The sequence below is a fragment of the Tursiops truncatus genome, chromosome 10 (assembly GCF_011762595.2).
Source record: "Tursiops truncatus isolate mTurTru1 chromosome 10, mTurTru1.mat.Y, whole genome shotgun sequence".
Classification (NCBI taxonomy): domain Eukaryota; kingdom Metazoa; phylum Chordata; class Mammalia; order Artiodactyla; family Delphinidae; genus Tursiops; species Tursiops truncatus.
Window position 1 is genome coordinate 56,934,010 of NC_047043.1, and position 17,677 is coordinate 56,951,686.

The 17,677-nt window shown below is 41.5% G+C and overlaps 1 protein-coding gene across 9 annotated transcripts in view; it reads left to right on the plus strand.

Annotated features, from left to right (window-relative positions):
• The window catches only part of ANO10 (anoctamin 10), a 213,525-nt gene that overhangs the window by 139,633 nt on the left and 56,215 nt on the right, over window positions 1-17,677 (plus strand). For 8 of the 9 annotated variants that reach the window (XR_012323975.1, XR_012323976.1, XR_012323978.1 and 5 more), the window contains one exon: window positions 15,442-15,558. Coding sequence is in view for 4 of the 9 variants with exons in the window: in XM_033864644.2 (XP_033720535.1) it covers window positions 15,442-15,558 (117 nt within the window). In the remaining 5 variants the exon portion in view is untranslated. Of the gene's footprint in view, window positions 1-13,089; window positions 13,165-15,441; window positions 15,559-17,677 lie in introns of those variants that run through there. The other variant, XM_019946896.3, reaches the window with a different exon arrangement.

A 17,677-nucleotide genomic window follows, 5' to 3' on the forward strand; every position in this document is an offset into this window, starting at 1 on the left:
TTCAGTAAATGACTGGATAAACAAACTATGGTACATGTATACAGTGGAGTGCTTTCACTGTTAAGAAGAAATGAGCTATCAAGCCGTGAAAAGATATAGAGGAACCCTAAATGCATATTACTAAGTGAAAGACACCAGTCTGGAAAGGCTGCATGCTCTACGAGTCCAACTATATGACATTCTAGAAAAGGCGAAACTATAGAGACAGTAAAAAGATCAGTGGTTGCCAGGAGTTTGTTAGGGAGAGAAGAAGGATGGGATGAAGAGGTGGCCCACAGATGTTTAGGGTGGTAAAACTATTCTGTATAATACTGCAGTGGTGGATACACGACATTATGCATTTGTAAAAACCCATGCAATGAACCTGAATGTGAACTATAGACCTTAGGTAATAATAGTGTTATCAATATTGGTTCTTCAGTTGTAACGCATGTACCACACTAACACAAGATGTTAATAATAGAGGAAACTGGAGGAGTGAAGGGTATATGGGAACTCTCTGTACTTTCTATGCAGTTACTTTGCAAAACTAAAATATCTCTAAAAATAAAATCTCTTAATAAAAAGTAATAGTAAAAAATCATTACAGTTTAACATGTTCTAGTATAAATTACATTAAATTTAAGCCAGAAGTCAAGTTCTTTGTACTTGTACAGAACTTGGCGTACTTTCTTCTTCCTCTCCTTCCTTTTCCTCCAATCCCTCAGTCTTCTCCGATGCTTTTCATTATGAACAGAAAGTTCACAAATAAATAAAAGGCAAATGGCTGTTAAGCATAGAAATAGATACTTAACACCACTGAGTAAGAAATGCAAAGTAAACTGAAATATTAGCTGTCACCTATCACTGTTGCAAATCCACAAGAGGGATATTACCCTGAGTCAACAGGCTGTGGGGAAGCAGCCACCCTCATACGCAGCGGCTAGAAGTGCACACTGGCTCAGCACCACATATGAGACAGTTTGGCAAAATCTACTTAAATTACAACAGCATATATCCTTTGACCCAACAATTCTACATTTGGGAATTTATCCCACAAATATAATTGCATGTGTGCAAAATGATAAATGTGTGGGGATAGTCATTGCAGCGTCCTTAATAATAACAAAATATTGGAAATAACATAAATGTCCATCGTTGGTTAAGTAAATTATGGATGCTTTCTATGTACAAATATGAAAGCACTCTAATATTAATAAGTACAAAAATCGAAATGCAGAACACTTTTGCTGTATGTTCCTTTCGTGTAAAAATGGAGAATAACAATAATATAGTCCTGTTGACTTGAAAAAAACCACACACAACATAAGAGCTGTAAATTGAGATTATCCAGTGTTTTACTGAGGATTATGGCCCAGGGATAGCCTCTCAGATAGCTCTGAGAAACTGTTGTGAAGAGGTAATGGGGTAGGTCATGCCCAATACCGACCAGAGTTCTTGGCCTTCCCCAATCAATAGAAATTGATAAAGGGCCAGACAAGAAATTCAGGCAAGGCTTTATTGGGGCTCCTGCAGGGAGAAAAACAAGTAACAGGCTCCCTTGCTCACTCCCTGAGCGGGGGCGAGCTGGTTCCTTCCATGGGGTGAGGGTAGGGGTGTGTCCAAAGGTCAGGCCAGAGGGTTGGCTTAGGTGTTTTGCCCACCCTTTTGGTGCTGTTGTGTGCAAGGGGCTTGCACAGTACCCTGCTTTTGCTCTCCATACCCTGTTTTTGCTCAGGGCTCTTCAGGAGTGTCAGATGGGTTTTTTGGGGTCTTTTTGTATCTTGTTGTCCACAATTTGCCCCAAGTGCACATGCATGCAGTTATTTTTAGTCCCTTATAGTTTCTTTGTACTTTGTTACTTGGAGACATTTGTCCAGGTGCAAGCACTGCAGCAAAGGCTCTCAGGTCCCAGGTCCCAGGTCCCAGCCTGTCTCGAGCATATAGGTGATCTTGGCTAAGGATATGTGTAATCAAGCACACATCTCATTACAAGGTTGCTGCTAGTCACAGGGAACAGGTGTCTTAGTGGTTTTAATGCTGGTCTAAGTGTGGGAAGATGTGAGAATCGAGGTTCATAAAAGACTGCTCCTGAAAATGTCCATTTGCAGGCCTATTCTGCCAGTTTTCCCAGAGCACTAAGCGCCTCATTCCTGATCTGTGCCATTCCTTTCAGGGTGTGTTGAAGGTCAGTGACTGCGGTAGCAAATGACTTATCAATAATTCTCATAGAACAGGATGGTGAGTCACCTTCTTTAGTTGGCGCTTGTACATGTGGGCACTGGGCACAGCAGGGCACTGGGCAGATAGATGCAAGGGCAAGAAGGAAATTTTTCACTCTATGCCTTTTTCCCCCTAACCATGTGACTATACTGCCTTCAAACATGCATTTCAAAAAACAAAGAATTATAAAATGTGAATATTTACTATAAACCTAGAATACCTAGGAAAAATTGCTTTTTGCTGTTGTCAAACCTTAGAAATTATTTTTATCTGTATGAAAATCCTTCCCTTGGGTGTTTGCAATATGGTGAGTTGTTAAAGTTATTTTTTAACTGTGAGGGTCGTTTAATGTTCCCAGTGAAAACCTGACTTTGCCACAAGAGTAGTTCAGATTTTTTTTTTTTTACTTTTCTAACAGTAATGTTCATTAAGCATATCTAGTCGATTTAAGAAGAGAAAAAGTAGCAAGATAGTATTTCCTTTCAGAAAGTATGTCAGTGGAAAATGTAAAATTTTATCTTCGATCTGTTTTTTGAATGTGTAGCTGTAAAAAGTTCTAGCCCTTTTCTTCTTTGACACCAACTCCCTATTCAGTTGTATTAAGTTATTCTCTTTTAGAGCAGACTTTCCAGTTGGCTTTTTTTTTTCCCTCCTCTTTCTTCTACATCCACTGCCTCTATGCAACTACTTTTCTATTTCCCTTGCTCTGGCGAAGATGTAAAATGTGACACTAAGGCAATACCTGTCAAACAGGATATTGCTGCTAAGTTCTACAAGGAGTAGGTATGGATACGGTATCTTAATGAGCCCCAGAAAACGAAAGGTAGGAAGCATTCCTTGCTGAACTACATGGGCTCTTGAGCCCTAGTGTGTAATGATCTTGAGGGCTATCTATATAAATTATTTGGAATTCTTCCACAAGGGAGGTTAGTCTCTTCTCCCCATTTATTTATTCGATCATTTGTTTGTATCAGTATAGGCTCATGGATATTTATTTTATATTTTGGGATATCATGCAATACTACTTTATTTTGTTGCTCAAATTGTTCCAGCTTTGGCCATTGGGGGCTCTTTTGGTTGGCTTTTGAGTCTCTTTGACATACCCCCATTGTGTGTGTGTGTATGTATTTGCTTTTTGAGCACTCCCTTATTTTCTGTCACTATAAGATGTTCCAGACTCATTTTATATATTTCCTGCCCCAGTCCTAGAATCACCCGGTTCTCCAAGGAGCTCGGGTTCTTTTTCAATTGGAGAATGGTATTAGAAACCAAGAACTGCATGCATCTCTTTATTTTTAACCTATCTTGAGTCCCTGTATTTAAGATGTGTTTCTTGCAGACAGCATATAGTTGAGCCTTGCTTTTTATCCTCTCTGATATTCTCTGTCTTTTAATTGGTGCATTTTTTAAATGATTATTGATGTAGTTGGATTAATGCCTACCATGTTTTTCAGTTTTCTGTTTGCTACATTTGTTCTTCATTTCTTTTTTCTCTTTTTTTTCCTGCTTTCTCTGGTTTTACTTAAGCATTTTGTATGATTCCTTTTCATCTCCTCTCTTAGCCTATCAACTATACTTCTTTTTTTTTTTTTTTTTTGTGGTATGCAGGCCTCTCACTGTTGTGGCCTCTCCCGTTGCGGAGCACAGGCTCCGGACACACAGGCCCAGCAGCCATGGCTCACGGGCCCAGCCGCTCCGCGGCATGTGGGATCCTCCCGGACCAGGGCACGAACCCGTGTCCCCTGCATCAGCAGGCAGACTCTGAACCACTGCGCCACCAGGGAAGCCCAACTATACTTCTTTTTAAAAACATTGTACTGGTTGCCATAAAGTTTAAAATATACATTTTAAGCTAATCTAATCCACCTTCAAATAGTACTATACTACCTCATATGTAGTGTGGTACATGTATGCCTTATAATAAAGTATTCCCAATTCCTCCCTCTTGTCCCTTAAAACATAGCTATCATTCATTTCACTTTTCCGTATGCTATAATCACCTAATAACAGTTATTGCTTTAAACAAGCAGTTATCTTTTAGATCAATTAAGAATAAGAAAAACAAAATGTTTTATTTTACCTTCATTTGTTCCTTCTCCAACACTCTTTATTTCTGTAGATCCAGGTTTCTGACCTACGTCATTTTCCTTCTGCCTGAAGAACTTCCTTTAACATTTCCTGCAGGGCACGTCTGGTGGCAGTGGGTTGTCATTCATATTCATTCTCGCTCTCTCTTTCTCTCAGACTTCTGGAATAATAACTTATGAAATAATAGAAAGTTTTTACTTCTCTTTCACCTTTGAAAGATAATTTCGGCTAGAGTTTATATCTCTAGCTCACTGGGGATTTCTTTCCACACTTTGAATCTTTCATTTTATTCTCTTCTTGCTTGCATGGTTTCTGATGAGAAGTCTGCTCTATTTTATTCTTGTTCCTTTGTAGGAAAGGTGTTTTTCTCCCATCTTCTCTCAAGATTTTCTCTTTGTCTTTGGTCTTCTGCAGTTTGAATATAATGACTAGGTATAGATATTTTAGTATTTACCAGCTTCATGTTTTATGAGCTTCCTGGATCTTTGATTTGGTGTCTGTCGTTAATTTTGGAAAGTTCTCAGCCGTTATTTCTTCTGCTCCATTCTCTCTTTATTCTCTTTCTAGTGTCACAGTTATGCACGTGATACACCTTTTTAATATTGTCTCACAGTTAATGGCCAATTTCTTTTTTGTCCATTCTTTTTCTCTTAGCATTTCATTGTGCGAAGTTTCATTTGACCTATCTTCGAGAGTGCTGGGTTTTCCTCAGCTGTCTCCTGTCATCTGATGAGCCTATCAAAGGCATTCTTCATTTCTGTTAGTCTTTTTGATTTTTAGCATTTCAGTTTGATTGTTTTGTAGATTTTCCATTTCTTTGCTTACATTATTCATCTGTTCTTGCATTTTGCCTACTTTTACCATTAAAGCCCTTAACATATTCATCATAGTTATTTTAAATTCTCTTCCTGATAATTTCCAAATCTGTTATATCCAAGTCTGGTTCTGATGGTTTCTTCAGAGTGTTTTCCTTGCCTTTTGGCATGCCTTGCAATTTGGTGTTGAAAGTCAGACATGCTCTATGGGGCAGCAGATGAGGTAAATAATAGACCTTTAGTTTGAGAATTTACATTAATCTGTCTAGGAGTTGGGCTGTATTCAGTGTTTATTCTGGCTATAGGTACCAGAGGCTTTAAGTTCCTCTAATATCCTTGTTTTCGTTTCTCCTCTTTACTATGGGCTTCCCTATGTTTTCCTCCTTAGGGAGAGTCTGTGTCTTACAGCCCATGTAACTATAACCCACTGTTGTTATACTTGAGCCCTGTTGGTGTGTGAGAACATGTTGGGGAGGGGACACATTCTGTAATCTTCCAATTAAATCTCAGTCTTTTAGGGGGGGCACTGTTTCAGGACAAGTGTTCATCCCTGGTATAGCTTTTCCACCCATCCCCATCCCCTTCCCCTTCCCTGTCTGCAGAGTTCCCGGTCTATTTTCTTGAAACCCTGACCTCTGTTGACTATGTTATGTTTTTGTCTTTACTTCTCCCTAGGTGAGACAGGATGGCTGGAGGGGGCTGGAGCAGGGAAGAATTTCCCTATCCCAGTTGAAATCAAGTTTCAGAATTTTCCCTGGCTAAGTCCTTACCCCTGGAGGGTAAGCCATTGTTATGGAGAAGGTTCTGAATAGTATTTCCTCATGCCTGTTCTTCTTCTCCTGCAAGACCCATGAGGGGATCCTTCTTGTATCCTCACCATGGGAACCTGATAGAGTTCCTGGAGGGAAAGCCTGTGGAAGTGTGGGGACCCCCCTAAGACAGCAACCCATAGGGGTTTCTCACTCACGCTAGTCTCACTCAACCACTAGCAATTCATCAAAATTACCAGTTAAGTGTTCCTGCTAGTTTATGGCTCCAGCAGCTTCTGTTCCAGCTTCTGTTGCTTTATCTCTCTGGATACATCTGTCTCTCCAGACTTCTTGGGGTGGTGGTTTGTCCTCACTTCTCAGACAGGTCAAAGAAGTCATTAATTTTCAGTTTGTCCAGCTTTTTCTTGTTGTATTGACAGGAATGATGTCTTCCAAACTCTTTACATGTTGGAGCTGAAACCAGAAGTGCTTGTAAGTCTTTTTTGAGGCGTTTTATTAGGTTTTGTATAAATTTGTCAGTTGCAGAAATAGTAAGTTGAAGCATATGTTCAGTAGTAAATATGACAAATCTTGCTTCAGGGAAACATATAAAGCAGAATGTTTCAATAATTAAGCAAACCAATTATTTGCTCAATGACAGTGGCAGTGAAAAGTCCACAGTGGGATAGGCAGAAATCTAACCCCCCACCCTCTCCTGCCCAGTCTTTTAGGCTTTTCTTCTTTGCAGATTCTGAGATGCAGTTTAGGACCTTTCTGTCATCCATCACCCAGTTAATTCGCTGATGCCACTGGGATGGTTTGGTGCTTGAAATGTAAAGCCCATTATATTCTGGCACAAGTTCTGAATTTAGAAGTATATTTTTGTTCGAAACATTTGTTCAGAGTGAAAACTGCAGACAGTGACATTGTGGCCTTCCACAGAACATTAGTATGTGCATATAAGCAGTATTAACTGAATTGGAATGAAGACTTATGAAGAGCAGAATTAAGAGTTACCATCTTTTCATTTATAAACAGATACGATCTGATTTTTATTATTTTTATTTTTTATTGTTTGTGGTGTGCGGGCCTCTCACTGTTGTGGCCTCTCCCGTTGCGGAGCACAGGCTCTGGACGCACAGGCTCAGTGACCGTGGCTCACAGGCCCAGCCACTCCGCGGCATGTGGGATCTTCCCGGACCAGGGCACGAACCCGTGTCCCCTGCATTGGCAGGCAGACTCTCAACCACTGCACCAGGGAAGTCCTGGATCTTATTTTTTTAATCCACTCAGCTTCTCATGTCTTTTGATCAGGGAATATAATCTACTTACATTTAAAGTAACTACTGGTAGTAACAAAATTATTATTGCAATTTTATTCATTTTTTCTGTATATCTTATAGTTATTTTGTCCTTTGCCTCTCTTGATATACTCCTTTGTGTTTTGTTGATTTTTTTCCGTAGTGACTTGTTTTTGATTTCTTTCTCATTTTTCTTTTATGTGTTTTCTATAGGTATTTCTTTGTGGTTATCATGGAGAGTACATAAAACATCTTATAGTATATATAGTAATCTATTTTAAAATAATAGAAACTTCAGTCATGTACAAAATGTCTACTCCTTTACATCTCCCCTCCAATTTGTTATTGATGTCACAAATTACACAATTTTATAGTTATAGTTATTTTTATGAATTTATCCTTTAAATTCTATACCAGAATGAAAAGTGATATACACACCACCATTACTGTGTACTGTATTTGTCTATTTATTTACCTTCACCAGAAAGCTTTATAATTTTACATGCTTTTGTGTTGTTGTCCAGCATTCTCTCCTTTCAGCTTAATGGGCTCCCTTTAATATTTCTTGTAAGGCAGATGTGGTGGTGATGAATTCCCTTAGCTTTTGTTTATCTGGAAAGGTCTTTATTTCTCTTTCATTTTTGAAGGACAGTTTTGCTGGATATAGTATTCTTGGTTGGCAGGGTTTTTCTTTTAGCCCTTTGAATGTATCATCTTACTCCCTTCTGGCCTATATTTTTTTCTGCTAAGAACTCTTCTAATAATCTTACGGTAGCTCCCTTGTACATGATGTGACACAGTCTTGCTACTTTCAAGATTCTCTCTTTGTCCTTTGATGGTTTGATTACAGTGTATCTCAGTATGGGGTTCTTTGGGTTCATTTGAGTTGGAGTCTTTTGAGTTTCTTGAATTTGGATGTCCAATTCATTCCTCACATTTGGGAAGGTTTTGACCGTTATTTCTTCAAATAAGCTCTCTCCCTCTTTCTCTCTCTTCTCTTTCTGAGATTCCCATAATGCATATATTGGTAATACTTGCTGATGTCATTAAGTATCTTGAGCTTTCTTCATCTTTCTTGATTCGTTTTTCTTTTTGCTCTTCTGACTCAGTAATTTCAGGTGACCTGTCTTAGAGTTCATGGATTCTTTCTTTTGCTTGAACAAATTTGATGCTGAACCCATATAGTGAACTTCTCAATTCAGTTATTGCATTCTTCGGTTCCAGAATTTGTTTAGTTCTTTTCTTTTTTTTATATATATAGTTTCTATCTTTTTGTTGGTATTTTCATTTTGTTCACACATCATTTTCCTGATTTCGGTTACTTGTCTGTGTTCTCTTATAATTCACTGAGCTTCTTTAAGATGATTGTTTTGCATTCTTTGTCATGTACTTCGTAGATTTCTGTTTCTTTAGGGTCTTTTTTTGAGATTTATTACTTTCCTTTATTGTGTCATATTTCTGTTTGTTAGTGTTCCTTGTTATTTTTTTGCTGAGATTTGGGCATTTGAAAAAACAGCCATCTCTCCCAGTCTTCACAAACTAGCTTCATACAGGCAAAGACCTCCATCAGTCAACCCAGCTAGAGATTCTGGGAGTGTCTCAGACATTCTGGAGATGTGTCTTTTCTAGGCTTGTGCATGTATTTTCCCAAGTAGGGAAGTCTGCTGGTTTCTTTTTTAGGAGTTTGTAATCTCTTCCTCCCTCTGGTCTCTGTCTTCAGTACTGCAGGTTCTCTGGTATTTCAGCAATCTCTCCTTTGTTTTTATTGGCCCCCCAGGCATCCACAGTATGCAGGATCCTCTCCAGTGCCCTGAGTCTAATGAGACAGAAACCAGTTCCTAGGGAAGTCCCTTGAAAAGATGGAACGTACATTGAATGTATGTTACACGTCTCTATTCACAAATTGGGTGTTTTCTCCCAACTGTGCTGAGCTGTGCCAGCTTGGAGGAGAGGTTATCATAGGTGAAATCCAACAGCTTTTCTTACTCCCTTACTCATTCTAAGGCAGCTGTTTTTAGCTTTGTGCTTCCCTAGAGTACTGTAGCTTCTTAGCTGTTTTCTGAAGTTCTCATGAAGGCTTTTTGGACTGTATGTTGTTCTTAAGTCAGTGTCTCTGTGGGGGAACAAGGTTTGGGACTTCCTATCCTGTCATACAGCTGACATCACTCTGGTCTTCCAAGTCTTTAAATAAGAGTCTGGTATGACCTTAGGCTCAGCTTCTCTCTTGGGCCTGGCAACCCCACACAAGGAACTCTCCCAGAAGATCACATGCTTTCTTTAAAGGGCAGGTTTTCGGCTTTAGTGCAAGAGTAGAACTTGCAGTCAGTCTGTTATAAGGTGGCATGAGAAAGGGCTTCCTATGGCCCCAGCTTTTCTGAAGGTAGTTCTTTAATGCGTTCACTTTGGTGCTGACTCCCTGCCCCAATCCTTTCCTTTTGTGGGGTTGAATCTGACATCTTCTTCTGAGGCTCCTTTGGGAGGACCTGCCTTTGTCTCAGGAGACTTGAGCAGCACTTTCTACTCCATAAGTTCTATATTCAGAAGTTCTGGAAAATTCTCTTGTTTTCCAGTCTTGTTCTTTTTAGACTATATTTCTGTCATTTCAGGGGACCCTGGGGAGGTAGAAGAAGTACATGTGCATGCTTGATCTGCCATCTTAAAATGAAAATCCCTGATTTTTTTTTCCTTAAGAGCCTAATTCCATAATTTTTTTCAATCTCAGCTTCATTAATCATTTCTTATTAATTGGTACTTCACATTTAGTTTGTCTGATAATCAGCAGAGGATGCTTTTCTGAAGGACTTTTCTTTTATTCAGTAAGCTCTGAATGGAAAGAGGTAATGTGGCAGACCTACTACTGTAGAAATCAAATTAACTTTTCAGAATTCCATGAATTCAACTCTAATTTGCATATTCTATTTCAGAAGAGACAGGGTTGGGGACACACTGCTACAAACACAGCTGCTACTGTTGATCGTATCATGAATTTTCTAGTTTTTTAAAATAAAAGGGTTCCTCTCACTCTCTGTGCACCTGGCACGAGACTCCCAAGAGTCTGACAGCCGTGCAGTGACCACAGGTGAGCGACTCAGTGATGGTGGAGTGGGCAGTACTTTACCGCTGGCACCAGAAAACATGTAGCTTCTGAGTGTCAGTTTTCTCTGGTCCCGTTCTTTTCCCCTTTCCCAACCAAGACACCCTATAATCATTACCTGAACTATATTGTCATGGGTAGCCAACTTCTTCGTATTTATTAGTTTAAAAATTCTGCCCATCTCCCCACCCCACCCCTCACTGTTTCTCTTCTCCTTTACTTTGTTTAGGATAAATTTTGTGAGTTTCACTCTAAAGGAAGATCGTTGGTGAAGAATCACAATCATGGCCCATAAAATGTCTTTTCTTTTCATAAAGAGGCTATGAAAAGCCAACCCAACTCTTCATTTTGAGTGTGTTTTTCTTCAAATCTGAGCACATTTGTATTTTATCTTAGGCTTTCTCTTATTTATGAAAACAAGTAAAAATAGCTAAAATTCTTTTCACAATTTTTTTCCTCTGTTCAGTTAGTGTAAAGTAGTTCCCAGCCTTGAAACAGATTTTCTGTATGAAAAATATAAGCGAGATTTTAAAAATTAATCTTTTGAAGCACGGCGCTATAAATGTTATTTAGGTTTCTAGGCTAGACTACAAAAGCTTATTTAAATCCATCATGATGCTCAACTTGAATTCTGGATCCTGGGTACAAGAACCCACTAAGAAGAAAGAGGGGGGTAATGTATCCCTTCCTGATCATTCAGACAATGTTGGTTCCTCTCTGCTTCTCTTTACCCCTCTTCCTTGAAGCTGCTACCCTGTGTTGCCTTCCCCGCCCCACCCCCAAGGTCTCAAGGTTATCGGGGAGGGGGAGGACAGAGAGAGAGTGTTTGCTAACGCCAGCTAATTAATTAGCAGGTATCTGTGAATGGTAATGCTTCTTAACCCTGCCAGAATATTTTCCCTTTTTAAAGATGGTGTGTGTTACGCCACATAAACCTAAAATTGGTGAAACCTCTGAGAGTGTAGCAGAGTGGGGGGAAAAATTCAGTGTGACAAGGTTTTGATAGGTAAGGTGGGAGGAGGCCACCACTGAGGCAGTCTGGCCCTGCATCCTTGTGCTCAGTCATTTGCAGAATGTGTGATTGCTTCTGCCAGCTTCTTGGACTCCCGATTAAAAGCCAGACTCTGAGCTGCAGGTTGTTTGGTCTGGGTCTGTTTACTGGGCATGTGGGCAGTGGTGGCCAGGTGGGTTAGGAGCCTGGCAGGGCACGTGTAGTTCGTTTTTTAAATGAGTGGAATCCCTGCGTTCTTTTTCACATAAGTGTTTTTTACCCCGTACAAAAGTAATGCATGTCTGTTAAAGACTAAAGACAAAGAGGTTGCCCAAAGTGCTACCATCCAAACAAAATTTCATTGTGAAGATGTTGATATTTCTTCCAATCTAGTTAATAAAGTTGGCATTTTTATTTTGTTCTCTGAGACACTTTTTTCTTTCTGCTGAAGATTATGATTATCTGTTTTGAGGAAAGGATATTTAATGATGATTTGCGATTAGCTCTGTGAAAGAAAAGTGAGAACGCGATGTGTAATTCCCACCTCTCCTTCCTCATTTTTAAGTATTGAATTGCATATTCTAAGCAATGAATGTGTTTTAAAATTCTTAAGTCTCAAATTAGTGCCCTTAAATGCTTCTGTCCCTCGTGGTCAGCTCTCTCTCCTCGACAGGGACCACCTCAGACCCCCTGTTTCTGGCTAAGCCCCTGCCTGGCCCAGCAGCCTGGCTCTGTGCCTTGGAACTTCTTCCAGGAGCTTCACCTGTGTCCATTCTCTTGGCTCCATCCCCAAAGCATCTCAACATGTTTAGGACTTACACCTTTAAAGAACAAACACCTGGCCAGCACAGGTCTCTGTCCAGGTGCCCCCTCGTCCCTCACCCCTCCTTTGCAGGAAGACTCTCTGAACCCTGTGGTCGGCACCTCCCTCCTCCAGCCTTGCCTGCCAGTCCCTTCCCAGCCCACTGAGTCCTGCTTCTGCAACCACTCAGCCGAAGCCACTCCCACCAGGGTCACCAGAGGCCTCCGGGTGGATAAACCTATATGTTCCCCCTCAGGCTTCATGTACTTGACCCTCCGACACCCTCCTTGACTGGCTTCTTTCTCTCCCCTTTGCTTCTGAAACTCCAGAACCTCCTAGATTTCTGCCAGTTGCCGCCTGCTGCTTATCAGGCTTCTTGCTGGCCCCTCTCCCTCGCTCGTCATGCATGTTTCGGTTCCCCCACTTCCATCCTCTGCCATCGTCTTGCCATCTCGTCTTTCCTCTCTCTCACCACACAGCCTTGCAAATCTCGTCCGCTCCCATGGCTTTATCTGCCGCTTACACACATACAGCAGCGACCCAAATCTCTGCCTCCTTGACTCCGCTACCGTACTGCGTGCTGGACGTGTCCACTTAGACACCCCACAGACATCTGAAAATCCACAGCCCGCGCAGACCCCTTCTCCCCTCTGGCCTGCCCCCCATCCTGTGCTTATCAGTTCAGTGCGTGAGTCATGGCGGTCTGGCGAGTCTGCTGCTAACGAGCCCTCCAGTCACTCCTGGAGCTTCAGCCCCACTGCTCTAACGCACACTCAGGCCACCCTGCTCACTTGCCTGCACTTCCACACTCGTCTACGCCCCTTGCCACAGACAGAGAAATCCGATTGAGTCATTCCTGTGTACATGCTTTCAGCGCCTCCTCTGCTGCCTGTGTGCCCGGGCTCCTGGTTGCCTCTGCAGCCCCTCTCTTTTCAGCCCCCATCCCTTTGTCCGTTTGCCCTCTCTCTGGAAGCACTTCAGCCCCCTCTCCTTGCCTGGCTAACTCCTTCTCATCCATCATGTCTCTGTTCAAACTTATTTCTTCAGGAAGCCCTCTCTGACCTGCTGGTCCAAGCGCTCGTGGTCTCGTGTGTACCCTGCCAGTAACACTCCGGCGTGGCGTTGTGATGGCCTGTCCTTACCCATCTCCCCACCTAGACTGTGCACCAGGACATCAGCCCTTTCGCTGCAGTGGCCAGCACAGCAGTCATGAATGGAGCGATGGACACAGGGCTACTGCCCTGCTGGCTTCTGGTGGCGTGGGAACCAGTGACGAGTGCCGGCTCTGCAGCTTGCGGGGCTCTTCAAGGAGCGTGACCCTGGGGTTGTTACGTGGGACGTGAAAAGCTTGAAATAAGTAGGTCTACTAGGAACTTCTTTGCAAATGTAGTTCCAAAGAAAATGATTTCTCTCCATATGGGCTTTTAAAAGCATTTATTATAGAATATTTGGGGGGAAGTAAACCATAGAGAACCACTCATAAAAGCTCGTTGCTGCATAAGTGTTTTAACCATGTTAAAATGACTTCCTGTTTTAACTAATACTGTCTAATGAATACCAACGTTTTTTCAATTCAAGAGAGCTTTATGAACATTTCCTATGGAAACTATGAGCACCGAGGTCTGTGGCAGCCTTGCCCAGTCACCCAGCAGCCAGTCCTGGTTCCCAAAGAAGAATTGACACATCTTACAGGTCCCCTGTAAGGGAAGTGCTTGACAGGGTCTCCTTTCTCAATAATTCCTCCCGAGACTCCAGAGAAGAGAAAATGGGGACAGATTTGCTAAGAGAGATGGGATGGGGCCAGTGACCGGGTCACGGTGGGGCTCTGGCAACTTGAGGACACACAGTTTCTGAAAAATACGGATTTCTTTCCGTTCACTAATTTGTTTATTTCTTGTCTAACAATTCTACTGAAGAGGTTAAGTCTTATATAAAGTTATATCTCAGTGCTCCAGTGGAATGAAATAATGACACAGTATAGCTCTTTCTAAATTATTCATTTGTTCTTTGTTGATTATCTGCAGGTTCCTGTTAATTCAGTTCACTTAGTTCAGAATTATAACACATGATGTCATCTGTTTTCCCTTCTTGTTTTCACACTGTAGACACCTAATCAGTATCTTCCAGTGCCTGACTGCCCATCCCTGGTCTGCTCCAGATCTCCTGCTAATACCAGGCAGTGCCTGGCCTTCCCTGGGGTTCTGCTGGTTTTCACGTTTTTGTATTGAATTATTGCTTGTTCCGGCACGATGTTGATTTCCTTCATTATTTCATGCTTCTCCCAGGAGATGTCCACATGTTATTTATCCTTTATCCCCCTTTTGAAAATATCACAGTAAGGAATTCACTTATTTTTTTTCAGCTGTCTTCCTTTTCTGTCAATAATTCAATGCAACATTTCTTACAGCCTGTTCCATCTCCTTCACTGATTTTCTTAATGCCTTTTAATTATTTCCTACCTTTAAAATGTATTATCCAGCCTTTAATATTTAGTAATTCATGCTGTCATCAAAGAGGCAACTTTAAGGATCATTCAGCTTCCTGTGGGTCTTGATCCTGGGTCACAGGATGGAGGCAGAATTAGAGAAGCATCGAGTCGAGGCTGTGCATCTGAGGAGCAGGCTTACCAGGGGAAGCAGTCCTGTTGGCTTATTTCTGCAGAGAAAGACGCATAATTATAAACCTCATATTATTATGTTAGAAAACCTCTGTATGGTGTTGGTGTAGAAGGGAAATAAAATAGCCAGGTTCTAAGTTTCCCATGTTATAAAGGATACGTTTTACATAATATAAAGGATACACTCTCCATTTCTGTATACATTTCTGCCTCACAATATGCGGAGTCCGCAACACAAGGTAGCACCTTACAGTCGATCAACTCATCAATATTTATTGATTGTCATTTCATGAAAGAAACTGCACCAGACACTACTGGGGATGCAGAGGATACAAGGCACCAAAAGGCACATGCACGTTCCACGTAACTCAGCCTGAAGTACAGCACAGGGGAGGATGTTGTTACACAAAGAGCAACGTTTGGCTCTGCACACGTTGCACACTGAATACATTGGGGATTAAGACACGCATTAAAGAAAGCATTTGGTGGGAGACTTCTCAGAATAAACTTTATTTTTCACTGAGAGTAGCATATGGTATCATTTTAAGGGAATAACTGATTTTAAAAGAATAAAGCAAAGTAAGTCCATAATTCTTGAATGGGCCACAGTGGGATGGATTAAATATAACTCATGGACCTGGTTGATCTGTGATACATCCCAGGCCAGTAATTAGAAGTGACCCAAGATTAACGAGAAGGATCACGGTGTTGAGGTGCTAATTTGTCTCCTCGCCCACACGGTCTAATGTGTCCCTGTAACGTGTGCTCTTTCTTGTTTTCAGCACGCACTCCTGGCTTTGAAGTTCATCCTTGCATTTGCCATACCTGATAAGCCGCGGCATATCCAGATGAAACTGGCCAGATTGGAATTTGAATCTTTGGAGGCACTCAAGCAGCAGGTAAGGGCAACTGTCCTGAAAATAAAAATGTATTTCTTTAGCAAATGCCAGGAAACATAAGTCAGAGAACTCACTCTCAGCTTTTACTTCAGCCTTGAAGTTACCAGTTTAAATAAGTATAGAAGATTCCAGTTTTTTAATTTTTACTTATTTATCTTATTTTTGGCTGCGTTGGGTCTTCGTTGCTGTACGCGGGCTTTCTCTAATTGCGGCGAGCGGGGCCTACTCTTCGTTGCAGTGCGCGGGCTTCTCATTGCGGTGGCTTCTCTTGTTGTGGAGCACAGGTTCTAGGCGTGCATGCTTCAGTAGTTGTGGCACATGGGCTCAGTAGTTGTGGCTCATGGGCTCTAGAGCACAGGCTTAGTAGTTGTGGCTCACAGGCTTAGTTGCTCCGCAGCATGTGGGATCTTCCCACACCAGGGCTCGGACCTGTGTCCCCTGCATTGGCAGGCGGATTCTTAACCACTGTGCCACCAGGGAAGTCCCTCAGTTGTGTTTAGTTTTTTTAATTTTTATTTCATATTGGAGTATAGTTGATTTACAATGTTGTTTGTTTTAGGTGTACAGCAACCTGATTCAGTTACACATATCCATATATCTATTCTTTTTCAGATTCTTTTCCCATTTAGGTTATTACAGAATATTGAGCAGAGTTCTCTGTGCTATACAGTAGGTCCTTGTTGGTTATGTATTTTAAATATAGTAGTGTGTATATGTCAATCCCCAAACTCCCAATTTATCCCTCCCCCTACCTTTCCCCTTTGGTAACCATAAATTTGTTTTCTAAATCTGTGAGTCTGTTTCTGTTTTGTAAATAAGTTCATTTGTATCATTTTTTTTTTTGGATTCTGCATATAAGTGAGATCATATCTTTGTCTTTCTCTGACTTACTTGACTTAGTATGATAATCTCCAGGTCCATGCATGTTGCTGCAAATGGCATTATTTAATTCTTTTAATTGCTGAGTGATATTCTGTTGTATATATGGACCACATCTTCTTTATCCATTCATCTTTCAATGGACATTTTGGTTGGTTCCATGTTTTGGCTATTGTAAATAGTGCTGCTATGAACACAGGGGTGTGTGTATCTTTTTTAAAAATTAATTAATTAATTATTTTTTGGCTGCATTAGGTCTTTGTTGCTGCGCGTGGGCTTTCTTTAGTTGTGGCGAGCGGGTGCTACTCTTCGTTGTGGTGCACAGGCTTCTCATTGCGGTGGCTGCTCTTGTTGCGGAGCACGGGCCCTAGGCGCGCGGGCTCAGTAGTTGTGGCACACAGGCTTAGTTGCTCTGCAGCATGTGGGATCTTCCCGGACCAGGGCTTGAACCCGTGCCCCCTGCATTGGCAGGCGGATTCTTAACCACTGCGCTACCAGGGAAGCCCCTGTTTATAGGCTTTTTGCTGATGGCCATTCTGACCGGTATGAGGTGATATCTCGTTGTAGTTTTGATTTGCATTTCTCTAATAATTAGCGATGTTGAGCATCTTTTCACGTGTCTCTTGGCCATCTGTATGTCTTCTTTGGAGAAATGTCTATTTAGGTCTTCTGCCCATTTTTTGATTGGGTTGTTTGTCTTTTTAGAGAAGATTCCAGTTGAGGATGGCATAACAAAACCAAATTCCTAATAATATGAGCAACAAATAGGTTTAAAGAACTAAACTAAGCAAAACAAAAATATTCAAGCAATGTTAAATGAAGACTAGAGCTGGCATTCAGCAAAAGAACCAGACAGAGATTTCCAAGAATCTCCCTGGGGCAGGTCCACAGTTCCCAAGTCTACCTTCTACAGAAACATTAGGGGAGGAGAAGTGAGGAATTGGAATCCTGAATAATATCTCACAGAGCACGAGAGAGAACGGGAAAGTGTGGGCAGAAGCAGCAAAAAATGCCGTGGAGGTAGAATCCTCTTCCTGATGATTTACACATTCTACCAAAGGGTCCCCCCCACCCCTGCCCCCAAAAGAAAGAGAGAATTTAAAAAGCCATGCTGGAGCTCACCATTTTGGTGATTTTCTACCTGTAACAGAACGGGAGTCGGGAGACAAAAGATCCCTAGATGCCTAGAGCTGGTCATCTGCGGTCATACATAGGAATGTAACGAATGAGAAAATCAGTA